This window comes from Carcharodon carcharias, chromosome 11, assembly GCF_017639515.1.
Source record: "Carcharodon carcharias isolate sCarCar2 chromosome 11, sCarCar2.pri, whole genome shotgun sequence".
In the NCBI taxonomy this organism is placed as follows: domain Eukaryota; kingdom Metazoa; phylum Chordata; class Chondrichthyes; order Lamniformes; family Lamnidae; genus Carcharodon; species Carcharodon carcharias.
This window is the reverse complement of record NC_054477.1, coordinates 47252590-47268424: the sequence shown is the minus strand read 5'-3', so window position 1 is coordinate 47268424 and position 15835 is coordinate 47252590. Positions and strand designations below refer to the sequence as shown.

Here is a 15835-nt window from a genome sequence, read left to right as displayed (position 1 = left end):
GCAGCAAAAAAAACCACTGTGGCAGGATATTATAAGAGTCATGGTATCATAAAATCAGACTCTGAAAATCACTGCCTCCTTAAGAAGGGCCTTGAAAATGGAGTCAGTCAAATGGCCCTTTCCAAAGCCATTCATAAGAGCACTTTGATTGACCAGATGATGATGAGCCTGGTATACAGTACTGGAGTTGGACACATTCCTTGTTATAGGGGCTGGCACATTGTATGTTTCCTTTATAGGTTCTTCCAGGATGCTAAAGCAAAATGTCCATTGTACAGCTAAAAATTTGGCACTTGGAAAGACAGCCTTGAGAAAGGGGTGCTAGCATCTGGGCACAAGAATATGTGCTTATATATCTAGGGCTCAGTGGCTATCATGCTTGGGTTGCCAAGAACTGAACCTCCACACCCCTGACTATTTGAGAACTAATTAGCAGGATTATTCTAGCTACACAACTAGCAAGAGCCTACCAGTACTGCATGTCAGGAAAAGAGAAACTACCTGTATAAACTTCTGGGTTTGGAAGCTCTTAACCATGATGGTGGGTTTCTGCATGGGTGTCAGACACCCAGTTGACCAGAAAAGAATGTAGGGAAAAGGAGCAAATAATGAAGATCAGATCAACAGTTGATATGTAACTGTAAATATAAGTATAGAGATATTCCATTCAATTAATCCTTCTACTCCTCTGCTATAAATGTGTGCCTGAGACTCCCTGCATTCCTTAATCACTCATATCTAGTAATACTAAAGAGCAACCAGGAAACTTGAACTACATCGAAACCATTCTAGTTAACCTCAGAGCTATTATTCATCAATAATCCCTTACCTGCCCACTTTCATTAATGCAATGAATTCCGGAAAAAGAATATTCTGTTTGGATCAAACTTTGATAATTAAATACTAATAGCTACTTATAATGCTTGGGAGATGGGAAAGGAATTTGGACTATACTTTAAATATTTTGTTTGTTCAGGTGGGGGCTAACTACCACCTTCTCAAGAGAAATCAGGGATAGGCAATGACGATGCCCACATCCTAAGAAACAATATTAAAAAGCCAAATACCAGCCTTCATTTAACTTTCTATCAAAAAGTGTCTATAAAATGTGTCTATTTATTAAGACTTGTTTGCATTGCAGTGTTCTTAACACCTGCCAGTCTTCATCCTACACAAACACCAATTATCTGGAATTCCACCTCCCACTTCATTTCCTACTTTTTCCCAGCTCACCCATTACACTAAGCTCCCTCACCTGCCCTGGCTCCCCCTGCTAAATTTACAATGTTTGTCCTTTTTACTTATTTCCTCCACTATTTGGCTTTAACTTATTTCTATAACCTGTTCCATCTTCATGGCCCAAATTATACCCTCCAACCTCAGAGTTTGGACTTCTGTGAATTTTATTTCCCTGATGGTGGTCTATTGCACCTGAGCACATTTGATCTAGAGACACAGTGCTTAGACGGAAATTGGGGGGGAAATGGCTGTCTTTAAACGGAGCTCACCAAATTTCTGTTTGTTTAAATTTTCAGATGGAGAATTAAGCGGGCAGGAGGGCAAACCTCCTCACTATTGATTAGTTTTAACAAGCTTAGAATATCTGTATCATTTAATATTGATGTTACACTGTAACTTCTGGTGCATTAGTAACACCATCTACTGAAAGAGGCAGTAAGCATACAGTTATGCTATCTTAAATGTGAGAGAGAGGGTGGCAGAGTTCAATAAAGGTATATGATACAATGTACCAGCCTCCAGTGTTGCAAGTGAATTTCCAACTGATCAAAGGAAGTGATGGGCAGGTCTTTTCAATTAATCTAAAGGACAGGAGGCCACTTCAGTTTTAAGATAAAAGAGGACTTTGCGTCAGCTGCAGCTACTTTCTGATTGACATGAAGCTAAATCAATAAAATGCCACTTCTTGAAAACTACCTGGTCTAAACTGATGCTTTAATTGTTTGACCCAAATTATAGTGTCACATTGCATTTCTGGCACCAATGAAACAATAATTGGATGTATAATTGTAATCAAAAGTACAGAATTTTCAATAAAAGGGATTCTGAAACTCCTTGTTCAGAGTGGGCACACAGAGATTTATGGTCTTTATTTACTCACCATTTACGTTGAGAGAGAATGTGATGTTCTTGTAAAGGTTCCATTGTTTAAGCCTCAGTATAATACTATAACTACCAACATCCTCTTCTGAAATGTCTCTTATAGTTAGAACATAGCCAGTGATCTTATAACGAGAAGACCTTTCAGTAATAGGCTGCCCATTCTTTAACCTGTTGAGAAAACATGATTTTTTTTATAATACAGTGTGTAACATCTAGGTAACTACACAGGCCTGGATTTTATGGTCAGTGGTGAAGCAAATACACTCACTGATGTTCTCAAAAGAAGCTGCCCACAAAGGCCTAGCAATGTCTGTGACATGGATCCTCTCTCTTGACATTAATTTGAATCTGGCACCAAGCCAAGGGGATTTCCAGGCCTCCAGCAACAGAGGTGTCATCAAATAGGGTAAGCAGCCAATTACATTGAAGAATTGTCACAGCACACAAACCAGGAAGTGAAAAGCCCTGATTATCCTTAATTTATTCATATCATTTTACAGACAGCAAAGTAAAAATTGGGCTCACTATCATCTTCTCAAGGGCAATTAGGGATGGGCCCGAAATGCTGGCCTTACCCCAGCGATGCTCACATTCCACGAAGGAGTAAAAACACATACACATGGAATTAAGGTTGAAGCTGAAATACTAACAAACTTTAAAGATATATTTTAAGAATCATAAAATGGCTACCACATAGAAGGAGGCCATTTGGTTGTCGTATCCAAGCTGGATCTCTGTCAGAACAACTCAGCCAGTCCCATTTCCCACCTTTTCCCTGTATATTTTTTTTTCTTCAGGTAATTATCCAATTCTCTTTTGAAAGCTATGATGGAATCTCCCTCCACCATACTCTCAGGCAGTGCATTCCAGATCCTAAACACTCACCACAAAAAAAGTTTTACTCTCATGTCACCTTTGGTTCTTTTGCCATTCACTTTAAATTGGTGCCCTCTGGTTCTCCACTCATTCACCAATGGAAACAATTTCTCCCAGTCTACTCCGTCCAGACTCCTCATGATTTTGTACACCTCTATCAAATCTCCTCGCAACCTCTTCTTCTGTAAAGAGGACAGCCCCAGCTTCTCTGATATAGGTCCCTCTTCTCCTGCACCCCTTTTAGAATTGTACCCTTTATTTTGTATTGCCTCTGCTCATTCTTCCTACAAAATGTATCATTTCACATTTCTCTGCATTAAATTTTATTTGTCATGTGTCTGCCCATTCCATCAGTCTGTCTATGTCCTCTTGAAGTGTGTCACTATCCTCCACACAGTTCACAATACTTCCAAGTTTTGTGTCATCCACGAATGTTGAAATTGCGCCCTGCACACCCAAGTCTAGGGCTGGGATTGTCCATGCCCACCAGCATCAGGAGTGTTCGGTGGCATGAGCGGACAATATGGCGAGAAGGCCAAAAATAAGTTTCACAATATCGTAAAACCAGTTTTCAATCGTCCCCTCTGCCCGCCGATGGTGGGTCGCGTTCCCCGCCATTGGACTTTGGGAACCTCGTTGTAATATATCAGGATATCACTATAAGGCCAGCCTACTGGGTCATCCCCCAGCCACCCCCCTGCTGGATCATCCACCCATGTCAGTGAGAACAACATGCCGACGTGTTTCACAATAGCATATAGAAAGCATGCATTTGGCGGGCTACACTTCACTCGGGACTTCAAGGTTTGTTTGCCTACCTTTGCTTTGGTCAGCACCAGTTCTTAACCAGACTCTCAGGGTTCAAGTCCCATCCAGGGTTTAATGGCTAAGGAGGATGCATTCATAATGTGGGCAAACAAGTTGAGTATCAACCTGTGAATCCTTCCAACACATGCCAATGGCAGGTGATAAGAGTGTTAGAGATTTCTGGCCAGCCATATGATGGAAAGAACATTGGAGCCTCTACCATCACTACCCATAGTTCCAAATGACAACATGCATGTAAAAGTGCATGTTGCCACAGCATCTCAGACTCTCTGACCTGTAACCCACAACAAGGAAGCTGAACACTGAGCCTATGTTTATCTGTTGGAAATTTCCTACCCATGTCTGGCATGAGTAAGTTTAAGCTCTTACATTGCAAACCACTGAATACATTTTTATCTTGTGTGAATTACAAATCTTCCATTCTTACTCATATACAACTTTTTGGCCAGTGCCCTGACTTGATGGCAAAGTCATGTAAAGATAAATATCTCTCGAGGCAATATTTCTTTCAGTCAGTTTCCAAGTCACAGTGTGTCAATTTTACTCTTACCATAAAACCTCAGGTGGTGGAAATGCCTTGACTTTTACTGGAAAATGATAGGCTGCCTGCCCAGCAAGCACATCAGCAATACATGATTTCCGGCATCTGGCGTTAATAAATGGTTTTTCTGTTAGGGATAGAAGATACAAGGAAAGCAAATGTTTTCAGAGACGGTAACAGCTCCTTCTTAGGAATAGTTTACTTTTGATTTTTGGCATGGAATGATGATTTATCCATATTCACATTATGAAATGCAAGTAAAATAGGTTGATGAAAACTTCTGGTGCAATGCAATTTAAATAAACATTCCAGGTTTGTGTGTATAAATGAATTATATCAGTAAAATATTTATAAACCTTGAGGTATATCTGAGAATTTGCTTTGGCTTCTTCAAAACAAAAATTAGAATTGTAAATGTGTCAAGGTAACAGTCATCTTAAAATAATGGTCAAATAGGAAAATGGTTACATGGGTGATTATTGGCTTTACCAACATTGTAAAGACTATCTTTTTAAATACATTTAAAATATTGATCAGATGGGATATTACAATTTGTATTAAAGTACATTATTATATGATATCTGTGTGACATGGCAACATTGGTACTAAAGTTCCTCCAGCACTTCCCAATCTTTAAACTCTTTTTCTGGAAAACAGAGGCCTGAATTTTTCAGGAGGCGTACGGGCTGGGCGGGACCGAGTGGGGGCAGTCGTGGAGCCAATCACCGCCCACAATTGGCTCCACGCCGCCATTTTACACGGGCAGGCCAATTAAGGACTGCCCAGCATAATGCGTGAACCATAGTGCTCAGCGCTATCTGTGCAGGTGGGGGAGAAGGGAGAGTTGGGGCATTCACAGAGCTGCCTCAGGGAGATTGAATCGATATTGAAATAATTGAATAAATGGTTTAAAATTTTCTCCTTTTCGCCTGCCCGCCAACCTTAAGATTAGACGGGCAGCATTAACAATTACATCAATTAGGCCATTTACATATCAGTGGGCACGCAGCTGACTCCGGCGCGCGTCCACCAAATGAAATATCATGGGTCTGCACGATGATGTCGGGACGTACACCCAACGTCATCATGCGTCATTTTATACATTGGTGTGTCGGGCCCGCCCCTACACGCCGACTGAAAAATCCTGCCCAGAGTTCCTAGAAAAGCAATTTACTATTGAGCAAGTGCTGCATTGTGAGACATGTCAACTTTTGGATGTGTCATAATGACTTTATGACATTAAGCAAAGCTGCTGCCCTTTTGTACAGGCAGTGTTACAATTGTATGATATCATTTAAAGAAGAGGTGAGAGTTTTTCCTAGTGCCTTGGTCAACATTTATCCCTTAACTGGTACAAGCCAAAATAGATTAACTAGTCATTTACCTAAATGCTAATTGTGGGACCTTGTGACCTGCAAATTAAGTGCTTTATTTACATACAATAAGGTAGTTATTACATGTCAAAAGTAATTCACTGGCTACGAAGCACTGTGTGATATTTTATTGATGAATGGCATTATTAAAAAGACTAAAGAAAGGTCTTCCACTTATATTGTCAGTTTTTAATTGTAAATTATTTTCTTAATATAATAGCTCATAATTTCTTAAGGCATGTTTTAGAAATTCATGTCAACAGGGAGATGATGTCAGGATTTCTTGCTCAGTGGACACAGAATTTTCCATCCATTAATGTTATCTTATTGTCTATGAGACTAATAATGTTAGGAGAACGATAGGCATATTTGACTTGGACAAATATGGTACACACAGACCAGAGTAAATCGAATCGGAATAGACTCCGGAATTCATTTGAAATCAAAAAATGGAAATGTTTCCTTCAAAAAACTATGAGCTAGAGCTCTATCCTGTCTGGTATACATTGCAAACTGAAAACATACAGAGCACAAATGCATCTGTCAAGTTTTCTGGCCTCCATAATCCTTTTGGGCAAGCATAGCAATTAGGAATGATTTCTAGGACTGGTAGGATAAATGAACATTTTGACTTTTAATATTGATTTTATATTACTATTTCTTACCATAAACATTGACTGTTGCTTTCCTTTTCTTCACAGTTTCCCCACTTTTTACTTGACATATGTAGTTCCCTTTGTCAGATGTGAGTACTTTGTCCATAACAAGGATGCTGTAAAATGTATTTATTCTACGGTCCGTCTGGTCAATTCTATTAGTTATAGATGTGTTTCTGTTCCCCTGAAACAGACAGATAGAAGTAATTAAGATTGTATATAACTAGCCTGTAATTTCAACCAATGATGGATCATCATCTTTTATGATGGTGTCAACAGGGCTATGCAAATAAGTGCTGGCCCAATTTCTAACTATACTTTTTTTTTGCAATGTTGATTAGCCAAGATTCAGCAATAGGAAATAGGGCTTTTCACTACCCAGATCTGGGGCCAAGGCTAATTTTAACATTTCCATCAATGCTAGTTTTAGATTATTAATTAGTGTTACATTTTGCAATACATTTGTGCAATTTTATCATTTTCTTTCATGGGATGTGTGTGTCACAGGCAAGGCCAGGGTTTATTAACCATCCCTAATTGCCATTGATTGCCTTGGTGGGCCACCTTATTGAATTGTTGCAGTTCACGTGGTGCAGGAACACCCAGGGAGCCGTTTTGGATTTTGACTCAGTGACAATGAAGGAATGGCAATATAGTTCCTAATCAGGGTGGTGGATCGCTTTGAGGGGAAGTTGCAGGTTGTGGCATTCCCATAGAACTAGGGGATAGAGGTCACAGGTCTGGAGTATTGGTGAGTTGCTGCAGTGCCTCTTATAAATGATACACACTGCTGCCTCTGTGCGCTATTGGTGGAGGCAGTGAATAGCAGTGGTGGATGAGGTGCCAATCATGTGGGCAGCTTTTTCTTGGATGGTGTTAAACTTCTTGAGTATTATTGGAGCTGCATGTAACAAGGCAACTGGAGAATATTCCATCACACTTCTAATTTGGGCCTCGTAGATGATGGAGGGGCTTTGGGGAGTTCAAAAGGCATGTTACTCGCTGCACAATTCCCAGCCCTTGGCTTGCTCTAGTAGCCACCATATTTATGTGGCTGGTCCAGTTAAGTTTCTGATCAGTGGTAACCTCCAGGATGTTGATGATGGGGAATTCAGTCATGGTAATGCCACTGAACGTTAAGGGGAGATGGTTAGATTCTTTCATGTTGAAGATGGTCATTGTCTGCACTTGTAAGATACAAAGATACTTGCCACTTATTAGCCTGGGTCACACCATTCACAAAAAGCAATGAACAGTGTCTTAGCTCTATTTTCCTTCAACTAATTGCACTTTAAAGAGAATGTTCTAATCATGCGTACAAAAAAGAGGAACAGGCAACAAAGCGAGAGTGTAGCACTGCACATAAACAGGGGAACTAACACACCATATGTTTTTCATTACTTGCATAATTGAAGAAATATTTCCTTTTTAAATTCATGTAATATAGGATTTGCTTTAGTTTTAGTATAGGTTTTGTTTGTTTAAATAAACATATTTCATGTACTATACATTTTTCCACAGCACATGACATCTAATTTGTTACACTCAGTGGGTACAGTACACACAATACACTTTTCCTGTGAAGCAATTCATAATGTTCTTCACATTAATTTCAACAGGAAGGGAGGGGGAAATATGAATTTCAGATTAGGCTGTTTCTGTGAAGGTTTGCACACAACCAAGTTCCTAAAATGAAAACAAAATTAGAAAAATGTTTCTTGTAGCACGTTTTAAACACAGTGTACCAGACAAATCATTTGTGATGTTGAGTAGTAATTATGCAGCTTTATCACTTGAGAAATACAGTGAGAATAATCCTTCCCTCATTGTTTTACCAAAAATACATTCTTTCTGAACATTTTAATAGTGACAACATGATTAACAGCACTATGATAACTTTCCCAAAGTAGACCCTGGACAGTGTGTTTGCCTGACAGTCTCTTACATGAATGTGTTAAAAATATTGTAGTCTCAATGATCACTGCATTACAAAATAAAATGTTCGATGTCTAAAACATAATGAATTTCCAGCAAGTGGTTAGATCTTTACAGTAAAACAGGAGCCATTAAATGAGTTTTAAAACATTTATTCTAAATATGTGTTTCTTTTGGTAATTGTGTGTCTTTGGGGGTGGGGGTATGAAAGGTGAACTCAGTTCAAAAATAATTCATTGTAAAAAGTTGTATTTCTAGCTTACTCAGAATAATGAGAATATGGAAACATGCAAAGGTTGTTCTGTAAGATTTTCTTTGTTTAAATGTATCTGACTTTATTTTGTATTTATTCAACACTCTTATATTGTATAGATTTTCTGTTTTTAAACAATGGAGGAATGTCACTTTGCAAAGGTACAAAAAAGTGAAATTAAAGGCTGCACAGTATCTTTTCAGTTTCCTGGCTGTGTGCCAATCCAAATTATTCATTCAGACTTTTGATCTTAAAGTGTAACATCTTTCAACATTTCCTGGTAATTCTGAAGGGCAAGAGAGAGAGATCCAGGAACAAAGGCTGAGTTATCAACTAGACTTTGTCTTTCAATGCCTTTGAAGTATGTATCCTGCTTAAGATACTTACTTTGCCAGGGAAATCCCAAAGAATCTCAACCCTTGAATTCAGTTTTGCCGTCACTGTGCACTTGATAGCAAGTGTTTTTCCACTCAGCATCTTGATTGGATTGGTCACATTGAGCTGTACATTGTTGATGCTATTGACTATAATTCAAACAATAATAAAAGAAAATTGATATTGTAAAAAAAACTCAGACATCTGGATACCATGCAAATGTATGCATCACTTCATATTGTTCTATTATTTTATAAATTAACTGAATACTAATTATCCTAGAACCTAGTAAATACAACATGTTTACACTAAGTTATGATATGCAATAGTTTTAACTTAGTTTTAAGTAGCTGATTTATCTATTATCAACTGTAGAACTTGAGTCACCAAATCCTAACATTCCCAGCAGCTTTGTTCCATTGCACATTATGTCCAATGGACTTTGTCTCCCTGACTGAAAATTGTACAGGGCCCAACTTGCTTTTGCAGGTGTTTTTTTTTCTTATGAGGAGAATAATTGGTTGAAACAAAGCATCAGAATAGAATGGCTCTGCTCTGGAATACAATTTATTCATATGCATTGATTAATAAATCCACTTTACAATTCTGCAATGATACAAAACAAGCAGATGTCTAAGACTGCAACCTTCATTCCGGACTGCATCCACAATGGCAGAGACAGATCAGGTGCAATTGTCCAGTCTATTATGCTTTAATATTGTTAAAAATTGATTAACTGTGTGTGTTTTAGGAGAATTCCCCAAAATATAACCCCAATCTAGCAGTAATGATTAGTGACTATGCTTTTAAAACTAATTTTCATTCCAAAGCTTTGTGAAAAGAATGGCCAAGATAGCAAAACAATCAGCGTTCACTATCATCGCAATTATAAAATTGACAAGACTTCTGATGTCCACATCTACACAGTTAAATGTGCTGTCAGTGATTCCCTGTTGTTCCACATAATGCATTGTTCAAGGCTCCACAGATATCTTTAGAAATCACTTGAGTTGGTGTGAAAGTCCACTTTTTACACTCTAACCTCATTGTAAACCCACTCTCCCAAAAGGATTGAATGAGATGTAACTGGGTTTTCAGTGGTGTACTAAGTAATAATTACTAGTCAATGACCTCCCTAGCCATAAAAAACTGATTTTATATTAGTGAAATGCTGAATTTCTCCATTATGATAAAAATTTGATACGTTTTCAAAAAAATTAAGTTTTCAGTTCATTTATGATACTTCAGCTTCTGCCTTAATTCCAGTTGTATGTCTCAATATTTATTTTGCTGTCTGTGAAATGATTAAAAAGTGAAAGACAATCAATGCATTTTACTTCTGGGTTTTCCTGTCTGTGAAAATTCTTTAATGTGATTGGCTACTTAACCTGCTCAATGACATCACTTTTATTAGATTCTGAAGCTCCTCTATCGTTACAGCCAGAATCAAATTAATGTTGGAAAAGGTGAAATCAATGCCTCAGGGATTGGCTCTGTGGGCAGCTTCCTTCAAGGTCATATCTGAACAATGTATTTTTAGATAGGAGAATATTTTGCTGAGACTATTGAGGGCTGCCACATGAACTTATTAAGGAGAACCCCTTTAACATACAGTAGTAAAGATGAATTCATTGAAAAACCACAAGTAATGCCATTTATGCTGACATGACAACCACATTGTGGAACTTGGTGCATTTTTCCAAACAAATTAGGTCATTAGCATACACTTTTTTAAAGTGTTATATTCTAATGGAAGAATTTTCCCGTCAGCGAGCGGAGGCGGGGCCTACTTGCCGACGAGTAAAATGCCGCGCGGTGACATCAAGCGTGCATCCTGACATTACCGCACATCATTTAGATTTCCAGTTGCGCCCACCGAAATGTCAAAGGTCTATTAAGGCCATTTAAAACCTAATTAATTCAATTCAACGAGCTGCCCATCCAACCTTAAGGTTGGCGGCAGGCTAAGAGCCCAAGCGGCCTTTGCGTTTTTCATGAAACCTCATCCGCGGGCAGGATAAAGCTTCATGAAGTGTTTTAAAATCTAATAAAAATTAATACTTTTATTCTTTGACATGTCCCAGCTCATGTAATAGTGTCACATGAGGGGACATGTTTTAAAAGTGTTCAAAACTTTTATTTAAAACTTTAGCACTGAAACAAATCTCCCTGTGGCACCTCTGCCTCGGGGAGATCTCTGCACTGTGTCACATGCATGCGCGAAAGAGCGCAGGGAACTCTCCCCGCCCGCACAGGGAGCGCTCAGCGCTTCCATGTGAGTGTCACACTGGCCCGTTAATTGGTCCGCCCATGTAAAATGGCGGCGCGTCCCTGACTGGGGGCGCCGATCGGGTCCGCACCTGGCCCAGCACAACCAACCCACCCGACGGGAGGAAATTTCTGGCCTAAGGAAGTTGATAATTGGATGGATAAAGGACATTAAAAGTAAAGAATTTTTGTAACTCATCTTTGAAAGGGGGATCATTTTTTAAAAAGTTGAGATTTCTACCTCGAATCAAAATTCAGGAAGTTATATTTTCTTTCAGTGTAACTACATACATTTGTCTCACACTAAAAAATGTATATTTACTAGTCTATATTGGAATTAGAAACTAAACAAAGTGTACCTCATGAATTTTCTATTCAAATATAAATATCAAGATTTATAATTACTGCATATCTAAGTGAAAAGCAGTTCAAGAACATACTGGAGAGATTTCTTATTTGAGACATTTTTTCTTAACAGAAATGGACTGCGGGCAATAAGAGGGTGAGTCACCTGGTAAGAGTAACGTATTTTCTAGCAACTGATTACATTGCCACAACCTGGCAAGAGAGTTTGTAGAATGATCCATGACTTGGGTGTTGGGGCAGCAGTGGGGGAAGGGTTCACAATTTGGTAGGCACAAAGAGGAGGGCATACTTATATTTAAAAAATCAGCATTAGAAACTCACAGCAAATCAGTACTATATGGTATGACAAAAATCAAGTTATTTTAAAAGTTATAAGAAAGTTATATGGGCTGGGCTAAACATGGATTCACAACAATTAAAAGATCAAGCTATAACATCAGCTTAAAACGGATAAAGTCTGAAATACAAATCACAAAATAAAAATAGTATTCCAATGTAGAAGCTATAACCTGCCAAATTGTTCTTAGCTTTTGCTGATTATCAATCCCATTAACTATAAAATCATTGACATCAATTTAAAAAAATATTTTTGTAATTCTGTAGATTCATCATTATAATTTTTCAAGACACTATGATAATGTAGAGCTACAGGAAGCTGCAGAATCATACTCAAGGATGAGTGCCTGGCTTAAGGATAGAACCCAAGAAAGGAAAAATAGAAGCAAGAAGAAAACGTCAACTCAAAGCATGGCAGCACTAAAACAGTATTCATGATTATATTCAGAATATTGTTAAATTATTCAGGAATATCTACAACATATGGGAGTCATTAAAACTTAGGGTAAGAGTGCTACTTTCTGCCTGTGAAAGCTAGTATTTATGTAAAATATTTGGCAAATGTATAACCTGATTAACAAGTCAGATGCACTTTAAAGAATGAAATTAATGATTTTAGTAAATATCCAAATGCTTACAAGCATAGCACTGAAATGTTTAAAAATCTCTTTTCCAGTGATGCCCTACCAAGCAGATCAATGCTTCAACGTTTTGAGTGATGAAATTCATGTGAGGCAACCTTTCAACCTTACATTTGATATCAGGCTAGGTCTTCCAAATTGATCTGTTGATGGGATTAAATGTAATAAGGTGGGAGGAGGCTCATGTAGAGCATAAACAACATGGGCCTGTTGGTCTGAATGCCCTCTCTCTATGCTGCAAATAGTATATAATATAGTGTTAACTCTGAGCAAACTTTCATAAGGGGAAGACTTATCCAAGCATTACTAAAGAATCTGTTCAATACCAAAAATTTGATAGATTTCCAACAAGTCATTACATTCTGACAGAGCTCTACCAATCTCTGAGGCATGGATTCCACCTTTTCCAATATTAATTTGATTCTGGCACCAAACAATAGAGGAGCCCTAGAATCCAGTCACAGTGGTGCTAGGTACAGTAAAATTGGTCAGGCACTAATTGTCTGCTTTGGGTCCCCAAAATCTTTTAAGTTGGTTCACGTCATTAATTTATTATGTTTGAAACAAAATATACCAATAAATAGTTCTGATGAAAGGTCTTTGACCTGAAAGGTCAACTCTGTTTCTCTCTCCACAGGTGTTGCCTGACCTAGCTTTCAGTTTTTATTTCAGATTTCCAGCATATACAGTATTTTGCTTTGATTTTAGCTAAACAGTTAGATGGATATAGAAAAAAAACTAGTTATTCAGCAGTCACTATTTCAAGAGTGTCATCCTACAAATGAGGATGTACTGGGGAGTCTTTTAAGAGGACGCAGAGATGGAAATTTAATGATCAAGTCACTTAGTTTGATTCTACCTGCTCCTATACAACTCACAAGCAGTACAGCAGAAACTAAGAATCAAAAATTATCAACTAGAAGTGGCATGAACCCAGGTGTGGTGGGGTTGGGGGGGTGGGGGGCGCTGGCGTGTGGAGTAAGGAGGGGGGGTCACAGGGAGGGAGGGAGAGATGGAAGGGGGAAATACCAAATAGGAGGAGAGAAGTGTTACATGTTTCAAGAAACTTAAATGCAGGGTTTGAATGCCAATATGGATATTGGAATACAGGGTAAAATTTCAATTTTTGCCTATGGTACCAAACTTAGAGGAAGGATAAACAGTGAGGTTGATACCAATCGACTGCAACAGGCCAAAGATAGGAGAGGAGAATGGGTAGACAAGTGAGAGATAGAATTTAATACAGATAAGTGTGTGGTGCTGAATTTTGGCAGAAGGGATAGGGAGAGGCAATATAGACTTTTTAGCATAGTTCTTAAGAGTATGCTGGAACTGAGGGACCTGGGGTTCATGTACGTAGATCTTTGAAGATGTCAAGACGTATTGAAAGAGTGGTTAGCAAAGCATATGGGATCTTGGACTTCATAAAGAGGGGCATTAAGTTCAAAGGCAGGGAAGGTATGCTGAACCTTTATAAAGCTCTGGTTAGCCACAACTAGAATATTGCGTCCAGTTCTGGTCATCACATTTTAGGAAGGATGTGAGGGTGCAGAGGAAATTTAGCAGTATGATCCCAGGGATGGGGGATTTTAGTTACAAGGTTAGATTGAAGAAGCTGGGCTTGTTCTTCTTGGAGCAAAGGAAATTGAGAGGAGATTTGATGGTGGTGTACAAGATTATGACCGGTTTAGACAAGGAAAAACTTCCCATTCGCTGATGGTACAAGGACTAGAGGACACAGATTTAAAGTTTTGGGAACGAGATGCAAGGGGATTGTGAGGAAGATCATTTTTACACAGTGAGTGATAATGACCTGGAACTCGCTGTCCACAGGAGTGGTGGAAGCAGAGACTATCCATAACTTGAGAAAGGAAATTGGATGGGCAATTGAAGGAAACAAGCTTGCAGTGCTACAAAGATAGAGTGAGGCAAAGGGTCTGATTGGATTGCTCGAAGGAGAGCCAACACAGACTCAATCAGCCGAATGGCCTCCTTCTGCAATGTAAATGCCTCCACGACATCACCACTATTATTTGTGGATCTGTCATTAGCCTGGCAAAGAACTGCTTGGTGGATAATAAAGTACAATGCAATGAATATACATAGACCAGTTATAATAACGGCAAATAACAAAAGGAAGTGGAGTACAAACCCTGTCTGTGTGTTAAATAAATAGAACGAAACGTCTTTCCATTCACACTGGTTTCACATGACAGCAGACCAATAAACTTGTATGTGGGTTTGGGAATAACGAATCCTCGTTTGCTGTCCCACATCACCTCCTTTCCATCAATGATAAAGGATAAGAAGTTCTAAAAGTAAAAGACAGAAGTTATGTCATTATAGTGAATTATCTCAGGGCGAGAAGATATTGATATGAGCAGTTCTATGGTAAAGGACAAAATGACTAAAATTTTACCTCAAATTTCATTAATTGTTGGGAAATCAAAAACAATAATTTCAAACAATACACCATATTTTTAGCAAGCCTATTTAAATAACTGTCATGCCTTTCAATTTACGGATGCCGACTAATACAACATGGAATTTATCCACAGTGAGTGTAGGCATTCTGAGTAAAGCTATTCAGCATTCAGAAATCATACATAGGGCAAAGATGTATCTGAAGAGAGCTTTTGTGTAACATTTTCCCCTGGTCTCTTCCATCTTAGTTTGTTCTTCCTAATATAACCTTACAAAATGTTTATTTGATTTTACAGAAGATTAATGTTTTAATTATGGTCTAGATTTTTGAAATATATTAAAGTACAATGGTATAATTGAGACATAAATTAGCAAAAAAAAACAAAATTGTTATTATATTTGAGTATGGTGCGTATCAGATGTACTGGTATTGTAATCCTATTCTCTGTCAAACTGTTGTTTGTCTTTTATTGTTTGCTATAGAACCAGTTCAATTCTATCAGTGGATCAAAAACTGCTGCTCAATTTTTTTGTAAAAAGTACAAATGTGCCTTTTTAATTCATATTTTTCTGTGAATTGTTTTAAGTCATTTCATATTGAATCTAATTTCCCTATCTTTTCTCCTTCCATGTTAATAAATGCTTTGCACTATTTCCTTATCCAGCTAAATTTTCAATTCCCATGGAGGAGAATTTTCCCCATATCAGGCGGGGAGTGCAGGAGCAGGCGCCACCATTTTGCGCAGTTGGGCCAACTAAGGCTTTTTTTTTACGACTCCTGGGGTTGGCGGGAGTGGGCAGGCGCAGGCGGAACAGCAATCGCCGCCGGGTCCAATGGCTGT

At 38.4% G+C, this 15835-nt stretch overlaps 1 protein-coding gene across 3 annotated transcripts in view; it reads right to left on the bottom strand.

The window, feature by feature from the left end:
• The window catches only part of flt1 (fms related receptor tyrosine kinase 1), a 243360-nt gene that overhangs the window by 150089 nt on the left and 77436 nt on the right, over positions 1 to 15835 (bottom strand). For all 3 annotated transcript variants that reach the window (XM_041198845.1, XM_041198847.1, XM_041198846.1), the window contains exons 5-9: positions 14722 to 14881; positions 8971 to 9107; positions 6405 to 6579; positions 4376 to 4493; positions 2120 to 2289 (exon numbers count right to left, since the gene is read on the bottom strand). In XM_041198845.1, coding sequence (XP_041054779.1) covers positions 2120 to 2289; positions 4376 to 4493; positions 6405 to 6579; positions 8971 to 9107; positions 14722 to 14881 — 760 coding nt within the window. The remainder of the gene's footprint in view (positions 1 to 2119; positions 2290 to 4375; positions 4494 to 6404; positions 6580 to 8970; positions 9108 to 14721; positions 14882 to 15835) is intronic.